Source organism: Scleropages formosus, chromosome 8, assembly GCF_900964775.1.
Source record: "Scleropages formosus chromosome 8, fSclFor1.1, whole genome shotgun sequence".
NCBI classification, from domain to species: domain Eukaryota; kingdom Metazoa; phylum Chordata; class Actinopteri; order Osteoglossiformes; family Osteoglossidae; genus Scleropages; species Scleropages formosus.
The window spans coordinates 25137343-25155170 of record NC_041813.1 but is presented as its reverse complement, the minus strand read 5'-3'; the positions used below and the strand labels follow the sequence as shown (position 1 = coordinate 25155170).

The following is a 17828-nucleotide window of genomic DNA, read 5'->3' as shown; positions in this document are numbered from 1 at the left end:
TCGTTAGCTGTTTATAAAGCAATCATGAAATATAGATGGTCACACAATGTGTTCTACCATTTAACAAACTTCACGCCTACTCATTATCTCAAGTTCTCCAATTCTTTATGCAATTTGCTGCAAGACCTCATTGAACTGAGATGATACCACGCGCGTGTGTCCGTGTGCGTGAACTCGTGAATTCTACGTGTCGTAGTCTTTGCTTCTGTTATAGTCTCGCCATTTCCTACAGCTGGCCAGATCTGGCCGGATGCGCTACGGATACACAAAATGTGAATTAAATGCATAAAATTCAATTCAATGAATTGAAATTTAGTGAGACTGGTGATAATTAATTTTGTGTTTGGACGCTTTGTGCTTAGGATGTCATGAAGCCTTATGGCAATCAGATGAAAGAAACCGTATTTATGACAGATAAATTTTAAATGGGTCAGATTTGAGCAGAACACAACCCGAGGGTTAATGTAATAATGTTTCAATCTGTTGACGTCCAATACTGCAAGCACGACTCTTATCTAAATGTGATAGTATAGATGCTGCTATAATTTTAGCAAACTTCGAGGAGCACACCCACAAAATAAAGCAGTACCATGGTAACCAATCAGAAAATCTTTAGTTGTGTAATAAAGCCTCTGTGGCATGTGGGCCTGCTGGATCCGAGGAGTGACCGGGCATGAGGCGGTACGGGGTGAACTTGGACACTTTTTTAAAGCATATAAAACAGACGGCGATACAAAACATGAGACCGAAAATCCAGAAGAGCTGGGCAGCATCTGCACCCACGCGAGATCTGAGCTCTGCAGCGCGGCTCCTCCTTTCCTCCGACAGTCTGTTTAAATGGTATCGCTGCACCTGACTCTCGTCAGTCGTGTGCAGCCGGTGATCCTGGATCTGAGCGTAGCACGGGCTTATTTTCATGTAAATTTCTTTTCCATTTCATGCAGTGAAAAACTCTTTGAAAATCATTACATGTTGGCAATTAATTCAATGAAGCCGTGTGAATAAACGCAACATATCAGCAGGATTGGTCATTAACACTGTGTGCGCCAGCATTTGAGTGTCGTTATGTAATGACCACCATGGTGCCGTTGAAGGGCTCGAACAGCGGAGTCCCCCCCGTATAGGTATCTGACCAAAGTTCTGTTTCCGACTCCCGCAGCTGTCCCTTCGGCCCCACGGAACGTCATTTCAAACGTGAACGAGACGTCCCTGGTGCTGGAGTGGACCGAGCCACGTGACTTAGGGGGCCGCGATGACCTGGTCTATAACGTCATCTGCAAGAAGTGCCTCCCTGATCGCGGTGCCTGCTCGCGCTGCGATGACAACGTGGACATAATCCCGCGGCACCTTGGCCTGACGCAGCGACGTGTGGCCGTGCGCAATCTCCAAGCCCACACGCAGTACAGCTTCGAGATCCAGGCCGTCAACGGTGTCTCCAGCAAGAGCCCCTACTCGCCGCACTTCGCTGCTGTCAACATCACCACCAACCAGGCTGGTGGGTGTCCCATGTAACAAAAGGCCCCTGCTTTAAAGTGGCACCTTTGGAAGATGACACGAAAAATCCAACAGCAATTAAACCCATCTGGTCCCCCTGTGTGGGAACTTTCCCCATCCGAAAGTTTGTTCGGCACCCAGGGGTCACCAGTTCGCTTCTGTTAGATATGACAGCAGACATCTAGGTGTCAAATGGACATGTGGGTATGTGTGACATAGACTGTTTAGCCAAGACAGCTCAGGCACTACTGGGATTACTCTCGGGGTGTCCCATCTTTCTAAAAATTTTACACAAAGCATGCTGTTTGCACTGGGGGGTTAGGGGGGCTGCAGGCCCAGTAAAATGTTATAAGCAGGTCAGCCGCAGGGTCACCGAGACCCCAAGCTCCATCCGAGCGCTGGGTCAGAAAGGTGCAGCGCCTGTCCTGTGATCAGATAATCCTAGAGATTCTCCCAGGGTGTCCTTGAATATTCATTCACCTTTTAAGAACATAAACAAATAAGGGCTATGCACAGTTTGGTCACCATGGTTACCAAGTGTCTGAGCCTGGGATGGCCCCTTAATCCTTGGGCTGGAGTGACCGGGGAATCTGTCCAGAATGTATTGTTTTTGAGGAGACAACGCGGAGGGGATGAGGGGTGCTGTTAAAAAGGGAGTTAGGGTGTAAGCAGAGGAATGGGCGGGGTTGGAGGGTATGGGGGAGGCAGAAGCAGAATTAGAAGAATAAAGAGCTACAACGGAAAGGATCAAAGACCCGGACTTGGGGATTAAGGATCTTTTTAAAAAAAAAAGGGGATCTGGAGTGAGAGAAATGGGAAGAAATACTTTCCATGGGGAAAGGAGAGATATGAAGAAGGGAGCATCTTTGAGTGGTAAAACAAAAAGGAAATGAATGGAAATGTGAGATTTTGTAAAATGAAGCAAGGGAAAAAATAAAGACACCGTTTAAGGATAGATTGTTAACAATGGAAATGCAGGAGAATAACTGGGGAGATATGCAAAATAATCACATTTTCTAGCATAAATTGATAAAGGGAAGAATCAAAGGCAGAGAGAAAAAGGCTCCCCTTTTATATTTATAAAGGTCACAGGGAGAGAAGAGTGACTGCACTATGTTCATTGTTCGGTTCCCTTTGCCTGCTCTCATTTTCCGAGATGTGTTACAGTGCCTGACAGGATTGTAATGGTATAATTTAATAAATAATGGATGCCATCCTTTAATTAGTCCCGATGAAGAAAAAAGATTTAACTGTAAAATATGTAACGTTTTTCTATTAAATTACTTTTCATTACAGCCCCTTCTGCAGTTCCAACTGTTCACCTGATGGGGGCCACATCGAGCACCATGAGCCTCTCCTGGCTGCCTCCAGAAAAACCCAATGGAATCATTTTGGATTATGAGATTAAATACCATGAGAAGGTAAGCGACGGTGGCAACAATACATTTCATTTCACTTCTCTTTTCTCTTGCGGCAGGTACTTCAATCTTGCTTTTACTTCATCTTTAGCACTTTCCTTACCTTTGGTCTTCCACTTTCCATTAGACTCATTGAAAACGGTAGAGAGCAAACGGTCGTCATGTCTACATTCATGTTGTGCCAGCGTTGTGGATTAAACCATGGTGCGATGGGCCCGGCGATTAGAGCACAAATGGACCGAGTGTATGAATGTTATGTTGGACACAGGACGAAGGGGAGGCCATCGCGCACACGATGACTGCACAGCGCAGTTCGGCCAGGATCGAAGGGCTAAAACCAGGAACACCCTACATCGTGCAGGTGCGAGCGCGCACAGTGGCAGGGTACGGCCACTACAGCAACCCTACCGCCTTCAGCACCAACCACCACCGTAAGTTCTCTGTCCGCACGCTCTTCCTCTCAGAACCAACTCTTCTCACATCCACTCAGTGACTCTTTGGAATCCATTATATCTCCTCGGTATCATTTTTTCACTATGGAAAATAAAATATATTGAGATACTTGTCACCAAACCCTTCTTTGGCCGTGACTAAAGACAGACAAAGATGTGATTATATAATGGAATATTTAATGTCGGGCTGGGAAGGTGGGGGTTAGGCGTTTCATCGAGGGGTAGCGCACTGGTTAAAGTCATTGCCTTTAGGCCCTAAGGAACTAGGTTCAAATCCCACCTCCTGCAGTAATACCCTTGATAGTGGTACTTACCCTAACTCTGCTTTAAAAATGGGTGCATGAGCGTACCTTTACAGCATAAGTCACCTTGGAGAAAAGCGTAACCAGAATGTCCCACGTTCAAACTGAACCTGGAGTAGCCTTGAGCAAAATACTGTTACCCTGAATTGATACAGTAAAAACTATCAGTTGCTGAGCTGCTTTGGAGAGAAGTGTCAGCTAAATGAATTGTAAATGTAATCTGTGAGCATCCAAAGGGATTCACAGCAAAGAAGCAGCAGGTCACTGATGCACTATGGACTTAATTCTGCTCCGCTCAGTCTTACGGATCAGTGGCTCTTGCCACACAGATGCACGGTTGTTGTTAACAATGCGTACAACCCTTGACCCTTTCGTCCCTTCTGTCACCCTCAGGGGACCCAGAGAAGTCCTTGCAGGAACAGCTGCCCCTCTTCGTGGGCTCCGCTACTGCTGGTCTGGTTTTCATCATCGCTGTTGTTGTCATAGCCATCGTGTGCCTCAGGTAACAACCACTGAGCATCATGCAATGGCATCCAACGCTTACGCACACACGCACATTAGATGCGGAGATACTCTTGTACTATTTTTCTCACCAGCCCTTCAGCCAAACTGCTTGTTCTCTACTAAAATGTTCCGCTTTGGCCCTGATGCAATTAAATTCAAGTACATTTATCAGGCAGTGGCCACTTCTCAGATTTTTCTATTTTCTTTCTTGGAATAGAAACTGCTCTTCACATTTTCCCTCAGGCAAGCTAGCAACATATTTTTACCGTGGAGAAATGTATTCTTCAGATATCTGATTTTTTTTCACCCTGAATTCTACATGCTTAATCATGTTTCTGTATTTTGGCCTGATGCACTGCCCTCCACTTTCATGAGATACAAGGTTAAAATATTTCTCGATATTTGGACCTGTGATTTAGCCTTTTTTTTAATCTTGAACTGGAACTCCCAGTTATAAGTTGTTTACAGCTTAATAATTTTGATCCATATTATCATTCAGATTGAATTACAAAATGTATTTGGTTATCTGAATCTAATAAACTTAAGGACTTGAGCAGACCAAAGATGGTGCCCTGATTCAGTACTTAAACACGTGACCTCAAGCTCACTTGCGCACAAAAATTCTACTTTAATGAAATACCCAGCTAGCCTTTTCAAACTATTTTTATACTATTCATACTCTATAGCTGATAGTGTCGTGGACAGAGCTGCTGTCTTCAGATCTGAAGGTCACAGGTTTGACTCCTGCCTGCTGTTGTGGTACCCTTGAGCAAGGTACTTACCCTAAATTGCTCCGGTAAAATTACCCACCTGTATAATCGTAGGTAGCTTAACACTGTAAGTTGCGTTGGAGGAAAGTGTCAGCTAGATGGATACGTATAGATTTTGCGGGGTCTCAATTCTAACTTGGCATTTGAAAGGACAGGAATCTGTCGAGTGTCTCCAAATGTGTTTGTACTGTTAACAAGCTGTTAAATGTGACTGGCTGCTGTTGGAGCATGCTTTGCTTGCTGTCATACAGCCACAAAGAGCTGCAGCTGGCCTTGTCTCAGGGCTAAAGAGTCCCAGGTTTAGCAGTGATGTTCGGCACTCGCTCTATAACAATAAGCTCTCACTTTCTGAGCTGTGCTGTCCATGGGGCCCAAAGATTGCCGGCTGGCACTGTTCCACTGGCAAACACCTGTCTTTTGCTGACACAGTTCACACCAAGCACTGTTCTGACAAGCCTTGCTCCTTCATGCTGGATTGATCTCTTTTTTTTTTTTCTCCATTTTCTTTTCTTTCATCATTACATTGTGTTTCAGTGTCTTAGTGTATCTGTGAAACAGAGGCCTTGGCATATTCCGGATCCGCATTAGAATTGGAAATGAGATGTAAATTACCAGCGGGTATTATTGCCCCGGTTACTGGTTAGACAACAAAGGAACCACATTAACATCTAATTTCAACAGCCCCTGCTCCCAACCCTGTATTAATAGACTAATACCAAGGAAAGAAAAATGAAAAAGATGAAAGACAGGGCAATCACATCAAGATTGAAGAGTATAAAACGTACAGTGTTTGAGTGTACATTACAGTGTGAAAACATATGGTAAACTTGCAAATGTTTGTTCCAGTTGGCTTTCACTCCAATGGGTCCCACGTAATCATTTTTGACACCTTTTCAACCAGTCATTTTGTTTGTGTTGCTATGCGGCTTTATATAATGCCATTTTGTATCTTCAGAAGGCTTCCGTCCCAGTCCAGATGCTTCCTGTTAGCTTCTGCAATGTATTTGTCCTGTTTTTAAACAAAGCAAGTTTTAAGATGTGTATAATACCAAATTATTTATTATTTTTACATTTTTCGCTGGCTGGTGACTGTTAAAATTGAGCTAATAATCGCCACGGGAATAAACGTGTTTTGCGTTTTTCTCCGCAGGAAGCAGCGTAATGGCTCTGAATCTGAGTATACAGAAAAATTACAACAGTACAGTAAGTATTCACCTGTTTTCTTTCAGTATATATTCTTTTTCTTGACTGCACTTGACCCAGATTCTAGTATTTGCCTTTGCCTTATCAGTATGTAATAGGATTTTTCCAAGCATTTAAAATCTGGTTGCAGCATACACACATCCTGCTCTTACTATGAATCTTGCAGTTACTCCTGGAATGAAGGTATACATTGACCCCTTCACCTACGAGGACCCCAACGAAGCTGTCCGAGAGTTTGCCAAAGAAATCGACATTTCCTGCGTGAAGATCGAGGAGGTCATTGGGGCAGGTAACCCGCACAAGCTCTCCAGCAGCAGGGGGAAGACAGCTAGACACTTCCAGGCCATACCATTAGAAGACTTCACTCCAAGCGGTACTTCAATAATTTAATCAACCTCCCACCTACACCCCTATTTGTTCCTCTCACAGTGATGGTCCTGAGAGATGTTAGCATCCTCACAGTTCCATTTCAGACCCTGTTGTGAATTAATTGGACCAATCTTTTGTTCCGAAAGTATCTCCAGGGTCAAAATTGTGTGAAGCTTCCCTAGTTCCGTAGTGACTATTCCAACTGTTTTTCCCTCACCTCTAACCCTCTGTGGAGTAGCAGAAATCCATGTGGTCTATATTGCTTTATGCTCCGAGACTGTAGTGACGGTTCTTTTTAGACTTTTTTAAAAATGCTGCAGGCTGCCGGCGTCTATGAACCAGGTTCAGACCCCACTAGGCCTGAAGACTTGCGATGGAATGGAATAGAAGAGTCCTATGCAACTTGCCCCCTGCTCCTCTAACATCAACTGCTGCAACTAGAGCCTGTCGACTCCCAGCCTTACCTTTTAGTGACAAACCCACCCTCTCCTCCTCTCTCCTTCCCTCCTCCCTGCCTCCCTTCCGGCACCTAGGATCCCATGCAGGCACCAGGCGAAATCCCCCCACTGTTCCCAAGCTTCTCTCTCCTCCCCATGCCACCTCATCTGCCCCCCCTCCCACAGACGCCTGACCTTACCATCTCCCCCATCCCCCCTTCTGCCCTCACTCTGTCTTCATCCCCCGTGCTATGTCCCATACTGTCCCTCTGCACCATTTCTCAGATCCCTGTGCATCCCACCCGAGTTTCTCCCTGCTTCTCTCCCACACTACCTCTCCTTCTCCCCTGGCTCCTCAGTTCTAACCAGTAACTGTCCCCTGTCCCTTTTTCCCCCACTCTCCTCCACTTTTTCCCCCTCTCCTCTCTCTCCCTTTTTCTCTCGTTCTGTTGTCTTCCACTCCCAGGAGAATTTGGTGAGGTCTGCCGTGGCCGGCTCAAGCAGACCGGCCGACGGGAGATCATCGTAGCCATCAAGACCTTGAAAGCTGGTTACACAGAGCGCCAGAGACGAGACTTCCTGAGCGAAGCCAGTATCATGGGCCAGTTTGACCATCCCAACATCATCCGCCTGGAGGGAGTAGTGACCAAGAGTCGGCCAGTCATGATTGTTACAGAGTTTATGGAGAATGGTGCGCTGGACTCATTTCTCAGAGTAAGAGAACCTCCAAGATGCACGGTTGCAAAGATGCATTTTCATATGGGATCTCAGGCAGCCGTCAACGGATATCACATGATCATGAACAGATTATTGAATAGTCACACTTGTGCCAGATCAGACCTTAAGACTGCTGTCAAGAGTCAGCTTGTCTAAACGCAGTTTAAAGTAGTATTCTCTTGTCAAGATAAACCGCATTCTCATAGTCTGCTTTTGTATCCATATGTCTTTGCAGCACAGACAGTAAGGTAATCGTCCCAATGGTTCTATAAATAGGCTTTTTCCACATTCTTTCTCTCTTTTATGAAGCTCCTACCACACTTTTAGGCTCTGACAAATAACATGTTCTCTCTATCACTGACATTTAAAGAGGAATCGTTCAGCAATGAATCAAATGCCTCATAGGAATATTAAGTATGGAACAACTGAGAAAAAGAGAAAGTAAAGGACAGGGATGTTTTGCTTAGAGAAATGTGTGGTACGAGCTCTGGATGCTGATCTCCCCATCTCTCTACCTGTCAGCTGAATGATGGGCAGTTCACCGTGATCCAGCTGGTAGGGATGCTCAGGGGCATTGCGGCTGGGATGAAGTACCTGTCCGACATGAACTATGTCCACCGAGACCTTGCTGCTCGGAACATCTTGGTCAACAGCAACTTGGTGTGCAAAGTCTCAGACTTTGGCCTGTCCCGGTTCTTGGAGGATGACCCCACAGACCCCACATACACGAGTTCACTAGTAAGTGTGTTTCAGTGCTTCTCAATGTCTGATCAGTAAATGGTTTTTTGCTGTAACTCATAAAATGTTCTTTCACCTGACTTGAATTTGTTTCTATGACCGCAGGGGGGGAAGATCCCCATTCGCTGGACGGCACCAGAGGCCATTGCCTACAGGAAGTTCACCTCAGCTAGTGATGTGTGGAGTTACGGCATTGTCATGTGGGAAGTGATGTCATATGGCGAACGTCCATACTGGGACATGAGCAATCAAGATGTAAGTGGGATGAACACTTCTGCGTTTTTATATCCTCTTTAGATGTCTGGGCCTCACTGTTTCCTTGGCTTCCTCCCTTTTCTCCAGGTTATCAACGCAGTGGAGCAGGACTACCGACTGCCACCCCCTATGGACTGCCCCACTGCGCTACACCAGCTAATGCTGGACTGCTGGGTAAAGGAGAGGAACCTGAGGCCCAAGTTCTCCCAGATCGTCAACACACTGGACAAGCTCATCCGCAATGCCGCCAGCCTCAAGGTGGTCACGAGCACGCAAGCGGGGTGAGCACGACACAGTGAACGCGGCAGACATACAAAGCTTGTGCAGAGGCACGAGTGACGTGCTCCTAGGTATATGTAGTCATCAGTAGCTCGACGCTTCAGTGTGGTGTTGTGTATCCAGCACTACCCCAGTGAGTTATTGCTCTGTTCACACACACTAACTGAGAGATTTTAAAATGCAATCATTAATACTAACTCCTCACATAATTGGTTACCGTAGAATTTATATGAATTTGTAATGTCAAATAAACATTTTTATTAAGTGCAAACTATGCAAATCAGACTAGCTGTATCTAAAGGAAGCATCTGAAATAACCAAAGATTGTAGGAGTACATCAGTAATTTTACATCTGAGTTTAATGTAAGTCCTGCAACTTTGTGACCCCAACACATTACAGCTCTGATGGCTTTGGGATAAGTTTTGGGGAGTGACCTACCTACAAGTCCTCAAGAGACAGAGCTCTTTCCTGGGATAGCACAGTGAGCCACGGTTCAGGTGACAGGGGAGACTAGGAGCCTCCGTTATGTCAGTGGCTGAAAGGATGGAGTGAGATTAATTAGCTAGATTAAGGAAAAAACAAAGATGGGATGGCTTTAATTAGCCTGTTAACGAGATTTTAAACAGGCCAGTGAGGAGGCTGCCCCCTGCAGAGTAGTGAAAGGTATGTTGTTATATGATGGTTTGTTATTCTTGTTATATGATGGTTTGTTATTGTATGTGCCAAGACAGGTACATTTTCACATCCTGTGTTCTTGTGCATGGAAATAGGCAATGAGAGCACATGGCCATCGTGCTCACAGTACAACCACAGGTTTGGTGCTCTCAGCCAAGCACGTCTTGTGGTTGTGTGAGATTCATTGCCATTTTATTCATTAAGTGACCTTCTTTGTGGCCCCAAGGAAAGGAAACCGGTGGCCTTTGCCATTGGGAGCCATAGTTCATGACAGACTTAATGGGTGTCCATCTCTGGGTGGGTCTTGCTATTGGCTGGTCTGCTGGCAGAGAAACAGGTCTTCAGAACATTACTTAAGGCAACGGTAACAATGATCTATTAAGGAGCCTCGTCTGATAGCTTCACTGACTGTGAGTGCTTCAACTCAAGAAGCAGATTTATTAAAACCCCCCACCCATCTGTAGTCTGGTTCTCAATAGACCCTCTGTATACTGTTATTAACTTTTTTGTCATTTTAGCTGTTAATTAATATAATGCCATCAAAAGGCAAGCAGGCTCAACAGAGCAGAAAGAGACAGTACAGTAGTTCCCTTTCTCTCTTCCCCCTCCCATTTCCTGTCGCCCTTTCATTAAACTTTGTGTAATGATATGTCAGTACCGTGGTTATTTAGGATTATTACAAGCTATGTTGCTGCAGACAAATTCTGTACATTAACCATGGAGTGAGCTGGAAATTTTGAATTCTCTCCACCTTCACCACATGTAATTGGACTACAAAGATAAACAGTACCAGTCAAAATTTTGAGTATATCCTGGTAATGCTTTTATGGGCCTAACCGGGCGGAGCAAAACAACCGTCAAGTTCCCTACTTCTCTGGGAACTGCTGCGGAAGAGTTGGGGAGACATGTCCCCTTTGTTTCTCGCTAAATCTTAAGTGGAAAAACTTGGTTTCCACCAAGTGTGCTCAAACTATTGACTGGTACTGTACTAATACACTGGCCTCTCAGTAAGTGACTAGTCTTGTCTTGTTCCGGTAGCTGGAGGCTCCAGTAGCTGTCTATTTGTCTGTCCGGCCCATTGCCCACAGTGCACGAAAATATACCGACTATGGGACATATCTCAATCTCTATCTCTCTCCCCGTAGGGTCTCCCAGCCCTTGCTTGACCGTTGCATCCCTGACTATACTACTTTCACTACTGTGGGCGATTGGCTGGACGCCATCAAGATGAGCCGCTACCGTGACAACTTCATTAACGCCGGCTTCGCCTCCTTTGACTTAGTGGCACAGATGACTGCAGAGTGAGTGCAAGTGGGCTTTGGTGGTAGGGGCGAGACAGCCTGGCCTATATACAATATAGGTATTCCAGAACTTGCCTAAGAGTCTTGTGTGTCTTCAAGAGGAGACCCAAGCAAAACTTGGTCTCAGCAATGGTTAAAAATGGAATAGTTTCTAAAAGCTTAAAGTTTCAACTGCTAGATAGGCCCCAAGCAGTTGTAACTTACTTTGAAATATTTCCCTAATATATCTAGCTGCTAATATGAGTTTCCTTGGATCTACTGAACAACAGCCTATAATATGAACAACGTGATGTTGCAGACCACTGTGTTTGGCTATATATTAACATACTGTGTATCACCTTTAGATAGAAGAATGCATCAAATGGATTATTGGCATTGTGAGAATTTATAAATTTTAAATTGCACATTTATTAATGTCCAACATTTCTTAGCATACAGAAACAAAATTGTACAAGATTAGAGGGCCAAAAACTTTTGTGTTATGAACTGGAACTGACAAAAAAGGAACATGAACCGTGCTGTTAAGATCAGGTAATGAATTGGGTGTAATCGCAATAAATATATCAACCTCATTAGGTAGAGGATAGGGGATGAAGATAGAGGCAATTTGTTTCAATTTGGCAGCATGACAGGTGTACCAATCAGTGAGTTTCTCCTGCTATTAATGCCCAGTAATTCTTCTAATGGTCATCATTTATTATCATTTCATCCCCTGATTCTGGCATGATGAGGGTGATGGAGCAGAAGGGGGGAAAATACTCCACTAATTTGTGTGAAATCTCAGTGATAAGACATGCTGTGCCATGAAAGACACAGACCCACAGTCTGATGGTTCTCACAGAGCTAATCATTCTCCCAGATATGGACGTTCAATTGCTTACCCGTTGTCCAAAGGGAGAAACAGGTGTTCTTGTCATATTTGCAGTATATGTGGCATCACTGAATCAAGAGTTTAATTTGAGAGTACTGCGCAATGATGACTGATCACGTGATTCTTTTTTTTTTTTTTATTTTAATCTGTTTTAACTGATTACACAAACATTCAGCGTTATTAATATTTGTAAACATTTCGGCGGACAGCAGGTAGTGTAGAATCACAGTCCTTGGACTCAAAGACACAAGGTTTGAATTCCACCTGCTACTGTAATACCCCTGAGGAAGGTACCTACCCTGAACTGTTATAGTCAAAATTACCCTTCTGTACTGTTATTATTTTAAGTCTCTTTGGAGAAAAGTGTCAACTAAATGAATAAATGGGAATAAATAAAACCTGCGTGTGCGCGCGCGCGCACACACTTTCAGAACCGCTTATCCCATACGGGGTCGCGGGGAACCGGAGCCCACCCGGTAACACAGGGCGTAAGGCCGGAGGGGGAGGGGACACACCCAGGACGGGACGCCAGTCCGTCAGAAGGTACCCCAAGCGGGACTCGAACCCCAGACCCACTGGCAAGCAGGACCCAGTCCAACCCACTGCGCCGCTGCACCCCCCATAAAACCTGCATTTTTTTGGTTTTTACTTATTTTTGAGTCATGTATTGAAAGGTAAACCATGAGGTTGAATATTGGAGGGACTGAAGTTAAACCACGAGGTTGACCATTGGAAGGATATCTTTGACACCGATTTCTTTCTGTCTTTAGGGACCTCCTGCGGATAGGGGTAACACTGGCGGGACACCAAAAGAAGATTTTGGGCAGCATTCAGGACATGAGGCTACAGATGAACCAGACACTTCCTGTCCAAGTCTGAGGAATTTTGGGAGGGACTAGAGAAAGAGAGCCAATCGGAAACCCACGCTGCCTGTCTCGGCCAATCAGAAACCTGGCTCGCAGTGCCTCAGACTTTTCTCCCACCCTCCATTTCCTCTTTCTGTGTTAATTCTGCATTTCCACCTGATGAACATTTATTGTGACTTTTTTTTCCTCAGCATTTTTTTTAGAACTCATGTCCCATGCGTGCCTCCCTCGTTTCTGGCTTGGGGTGCTGTTTGCATGCGTGCGTGTGATTCGTGCAGTTGGCTGGGAATTGCCAGATTCCTGGAGCTGTATCGCTGTATTGCTTCCTCTCACGGTTCCCAGCTCTCCCGATCCATCAGAGAATCCTTGCTGGAGAGCACAGATGGATCAGACTGAATGCGGTTCTAAGGAAAAAAGCAAAACTAGTCTAGTCAAAGAAATGAACGAAAGACTGCTTTCACAGAGCCGGAAGCCGGAAATGGCAGAAAAATCTCTCCAGTAGTAACAGTTGTTTTGTGTGTTTTCCCATCTTCATATTGAAGATGCTATATTTATAGGGCACATGTCAGTGTGACAAAAACAGCAGAATAGAGATGGAGAAGTTTGTTCAGTCAGTGCGATAGGGGAAATCTTAGATGTACTTTTTGGTTTCTCTACAAAGGGAACCATCTGCAAAGACCAAGTTTCAGTGGTTTTCACCGCTTGGTCTGGGATTCTCACTGGCTGTGTTTTATTAATAATATAATAGCCGTTTGTTTTAGTTTTCCAGCTGTTTTATTTCTCCTTTTTTACATTTTGTTGGAAGACATTCTTCCAGGTGGTTGATTGTTTTGAGGTAATTCATGGCTTCACAGTTTGTCCACCTGAGAATGATTTGGGGAGAAAAGGACTATGCCAACACAATGGATACATTGACCAGCCTTTGATTTCTGTGTGAGTTTTTAAGGGTTTAGACAGAAATGCTGTGCAATACAGTGTCAAGTGAGTACTGAAGTGGAAAACATGCACGAGCCCAGTTGTGACAAGTATTTGTTAAAGTTACCTACCATAATTAATGTTTTTGTCAGATCCAAGCTGACAAAAGTTCAGAAATGTATATGCGTTCTTTCTTAACTTGTAAGCAGCTGTCAGAAAGACTGTTCTGTGTAATACAACTGCAAAGATTTGCCATTATTCTAATTTACTCGGATCAGTTTTAACGGTGTATTTATTTCTTTCCTTGTCAGAAAAGAGGTCACTGGCACCTGGTACTGTAGTAGACTTAAACACAAAACAAACAACAAAGAGCAATTAAGAAAAGAACTAAATTTACTCTGAAAATAATATGAAAATTATTAATTGGATATTGTATTTTAGTTGTTTTAAACAAGAAAACATCAATAATATGCAACAAATCAGACTGACACAGAACTGACTAGTGGTGGGTGGTCAGAGAACAGGTGGGTAGATCTGGACAGAGGGAGAATTCAGCAGAGAGACAAGCAGGAGAGGGTGAGTGGTGCTGCATACTTGGCTCTGGGGACACTGAGAACACACATTTCTGTGTGTTGTTATCTCCTGTATTTCCTCGGGTGTCAGTAAGCAAGTAAGTTTGACCTTTAAATTTGGATCTGTATCCACTGCAAATCTTACCTTACAAACTTAAGGGAGGGAAAAGCATACCCCAAAGAAGGAGTTGGTGGATATCCTGTGTCTTCCATGCATATGTTGAAAATTGGTCAACTCCTCTCCCAAGATCTGTGTTGTTGGAAGCTGTGTTTTCGATTTTTTCGGTTTAGCAGAGGGGCCTCTGACAGCTCCTGATGTGTCCCGGTGTGTTTAGAGTCCTGATAACGGAGGTCAGGCTTTGAGGTGGGCTTCCACGACAAGGATGCAAAGTTTCTACCCCAGGGCACAGTCCAGCACAGCGCCCCGCAGCAGGAGATACAGACGGGAGCACTGCCCGACTCGTCAGCCGCCATCAGGCAACTGACCCTTTAGCCCGTGCTTGTCAGAGTGATTAACGCGGCAAGGAACCCGCCACCCGCAGGAATATATTTACAGCCAGAGACAGATTGCTGCCCTATGATTATCTGTCTATTCCTCCCTGGCTGCAATCACCCAGGCTCATTCTTCCCTGGCCCAGTTAGTGCAGCAGGCAGCCTGTCTGGTACCCACGGCCTTGGCCTCAAACAGCAGAGCGGGAGCACATCATAAAAAAGATAAGCGATAGCAGCTGCATCACCTGGACTGCACCTTAATGTCCAGAAATAAAGGTAACAGGATGAATTGCCATTGCCTTCTGGGTGGGACGTCAGCTGCTTTGGCAATGAGGCTGCTCGACAATGTCTAAAATGCTTTGGGGCAAATACATACTGATGCAATATGATAGTACTCAATTCTGACTTTTGTAACAGTATAATGTCCTTGTGCAAATATTCCTCTATAAAACTCCCAACCTTCCTGAACTTCGTGTGCGACTTATGAAACATTATGCAAAATCTTTGTACTTCCAGTTTAATTAGATTTTCTTTTTTTTCATTTATTTGTAACCCCATACCCCTTTTTAATTCCCATAAAGGGCTTACTAACCCGGAAAAGTTATACCATGTTATAATAAATCTCTTAGGTCCTTTCTTTTATTCATTAAAAGAAATTAACATTCAGACTACAAAACAAATAACTGCAAATGTAACAATTACAGCTGCAACTTCAAGATCTGATTTCTTATTTACAATTTCATTTCCGTTTTCTTTTGGAAAAGACGTTTAACAACTTTTTTTGAAAAATGCACGTTTTTTGGTTTCTCTGCCCACTACTGATGAAGTGTTTAGCTGCCTTTTGCACCTTTGAAGGAAAAAAAAAGGAAAACTGACCATAAACAAAGAAGGAAGGGTGATATTGCTATTTTTTGAGTAAATTTCATATATTTATATGAATTTCTCCTGCTTTTTCATGAAAGAATAATAAGAAGTGTTATGTCATTTAGCCATGTTTTTACATATTTTGAACTAATCTGTTACTGAGCTGCTCCCAAGGGAAATCTTTGTTTTATTTTTTTCATAAGAATTAATTTTAACAATATGCTAACACTCCAAACTAAAAATCTGACTAATTTTTAAAGGTTGTGTCATCATTAATAGTTAATTGTCATTAATTTAATTTATTTAATGATAATTATAGTTCAACCCTTCAAAGAGTATTAATGATACCCCTTGATATCTTGAGGAAAACAGTGAGCATTGTCCTTCACATTGAGGTGAAAATGATAATGGAGAAGCTATTTACATTTTCATAGTTGTAATGAGCAGGGGAGTGTGATCTTGCAAGTCTTAATACTAAGTAATCTTTTTGGAAAAGGATTAAGGGAAATTATAATTGCAACATTTACCTGCAAGCTGCAAAGTAGAATTAAAGAACTGTAACACGGCAGTTTATAGTAAAGGGTGAGGTTAGAAAAATGAAAAAGGAATGGTATTACTTCTATTTATTATTATCATCATTTTAATGTTTCTGGAACAAAATTAAACTTTTCCACAATTAGAACGATACGTTTATATAACGTCTTGGAAAATGCACATTCTATTTAATTCTTTTTTCCTTCGTTTTATTAAAACCTCCTTTCAGCTGAGATCCATAAAAACACTCTCATGTATTTTTTTATCCAATGGGCGCTAGTTTTTTTCTCTGTCTGATCCAAGTAGAGTCAAGGTTATTGTCTTAGGTGCCTGTTAAACTGGGAAGGGGGTGTTGTATATGCTTGATAGAAATCCAAGTATTATCATGTGATATCAAATTACCCCCTTGTGTGACTCTGTGCCAAAAGCCTTTCTCTGCTACAGGATGGTTCTATTTCAGATCCCAAGATTTACACCTTAAAAGGACTGCCCATCCTACCACCCCTTCCTTTTTCACTCTTAAATAATACTTTCTCTTTCTGATTTTTTTTTTTTTTTTTTAAAAAATGGACACTTAAAATGTCAATCATATAGCCGCTTTCAGAACCACTATGGAATAGGAAACAAAAGCTAAAAAGAGTACTTGTGTAGAAAGGAAAAGAAAAAAAACTGAAGAGATGCAATTGTTTTTCTCGTTGAAAGCATTGAACTGTATTTAATGGTGAAGACAAAAATGGAAAAGATGCATTCTTGTAGAAATATTTTTAAAAGACCCTTTTGCAATTAAATTATTTAAGAAATATAATTCAACTTTTCAGACTCCGTGTCGTATTTTAATTGACTGACGCACAGTATGTATGTATATATATTACATTTTTATCATTCAATCAGGTTAGAAGATATCTGTTTGTTTGAAGTTCAGCAGTGCTAGTTACAGTGCCTATAAAAGGTATGGTACTCTTGGACTTTTTCACATTATTTTCTTACAGGATAGAACTGTGATGTATTTAACTGAGAATTTAAAATAAAAACAGAAAATAACTCAATTTGACACATCTGAATTACCTCTGAAGTAACCAGCTTTTTTCTCCAACTCACATAATTACTTGATTTCCTGTGTGCAGCTGAAGTGTGTTACATGATTTCTGAATAAACGCACCTGTGTCTGGAAGCTTGCCCACTTCCAAAGAAACACTAATTCATGAAGACCAAGGAACATTCCAAGCCAAGACATTCCACACAAGGTTTAAAAGTAAATTTCTGCCCACAACTGGCTGTCCTCTAAAACTAGGTGACAGAAGAGCCATAGCCCATTGGTAAGTGACAAACTCAACAGTTTAGAGGAAGAATTTATGGTTAAATTTGGGCATTAGAAATAAGCTCCATTTTTGGAGGAAAACCAGCAAATCATGCCTAAAAGCACTGTCCCTACAGTGTAGTGTGGTGGTGGGAGCATCATGCTTTGTGGATGGTTCTCTGGGAAAAAGAATGCATGTAACTGAATTAATTTAGCAAAGTCTCTGGATTTTCTTTTTTTCCAGACTTTGTGTTGATCAGTAAATCAAAAATTCTCAGTTAACTACATCATAGTTCCATATTGTAACAAAATGGAATGTCAAAAATTCCAAGGGAAGAATACTTTTTATAGAAAATGTGTGTGAACCACAGTTTGAATTTTAGTTTGAATGTTATCATTATTATAAAGAAAACAATTTGTTTTCAAATATATTTACACAGTACTACATTAAAACATGGTAGTACTATGATAAAGCCTTTCTGGTTCATGAAGTCACTTCTGA

General features: G+C 42.8%; 1 protein-coding gene across 2 annotated transcripts in view; it reads left to right on the top strand.

Annotated features, from left to right (window-relative positions):
- The window catches only part of LOC108937380 (ephrin type-B receptor 3-like), a 49163-nt gene extending 33960 nt beyond the window's left edge, over positions 1 to 15203 (top strand). Inside the window, exons 5-16 of one of the 2 annotated variants that reach the window (XM_018757294.2) lie at positions 1160 to 1495; positions 2791 to 2915; positions 3181 to 3343; positions 4060 to 4168; positions 6091 to 6143; positions 6310 to 6432; positions 7416 to 7663; positions 8189 to 8404; positions 8510 to 8659; positions 8747 to 8940; positions 10760 to 10915; positions 12557 to 15203. In XM_018757294.2, the coding sequence (XP_018612810.2) occupies positions 1160 to 1495; positions 2791 to 2915; positions 3181 to 3343; positions 4060 to 4168; positions 6091 to 6143; positions 6310 to 6432; positions 7416 to 7663; positions 8189 to 8404; positions 8510 to 8659; positions 8747 to 8940; positions 10760 to 10915; positions 12557 to 12665 (1982 nt within the window). In that variant the 3' untranslated portion in view covers positions 12666 to 15203. Of the gene's footprint in view, positions 1 to 1159; positions 1496 to 2790; positions 2916 to 3180; positions 3344 to 4059; positions 4169 to 6090; positions 6144 to 6309; positions 6517 to 7415; positions 7664 to 8188; positions 8405 to 8509; positions 8660 to 8746; positions 8941 to 10759; positions 10916 to 12556 lie in introns of both variants that reach the window. The other variant, XM_018757293.2, reaches the window with a different exon arrangement.
- The last annotated feature ends 2625 nt before the right edge of the window (positions 15204 to 17828 follow it).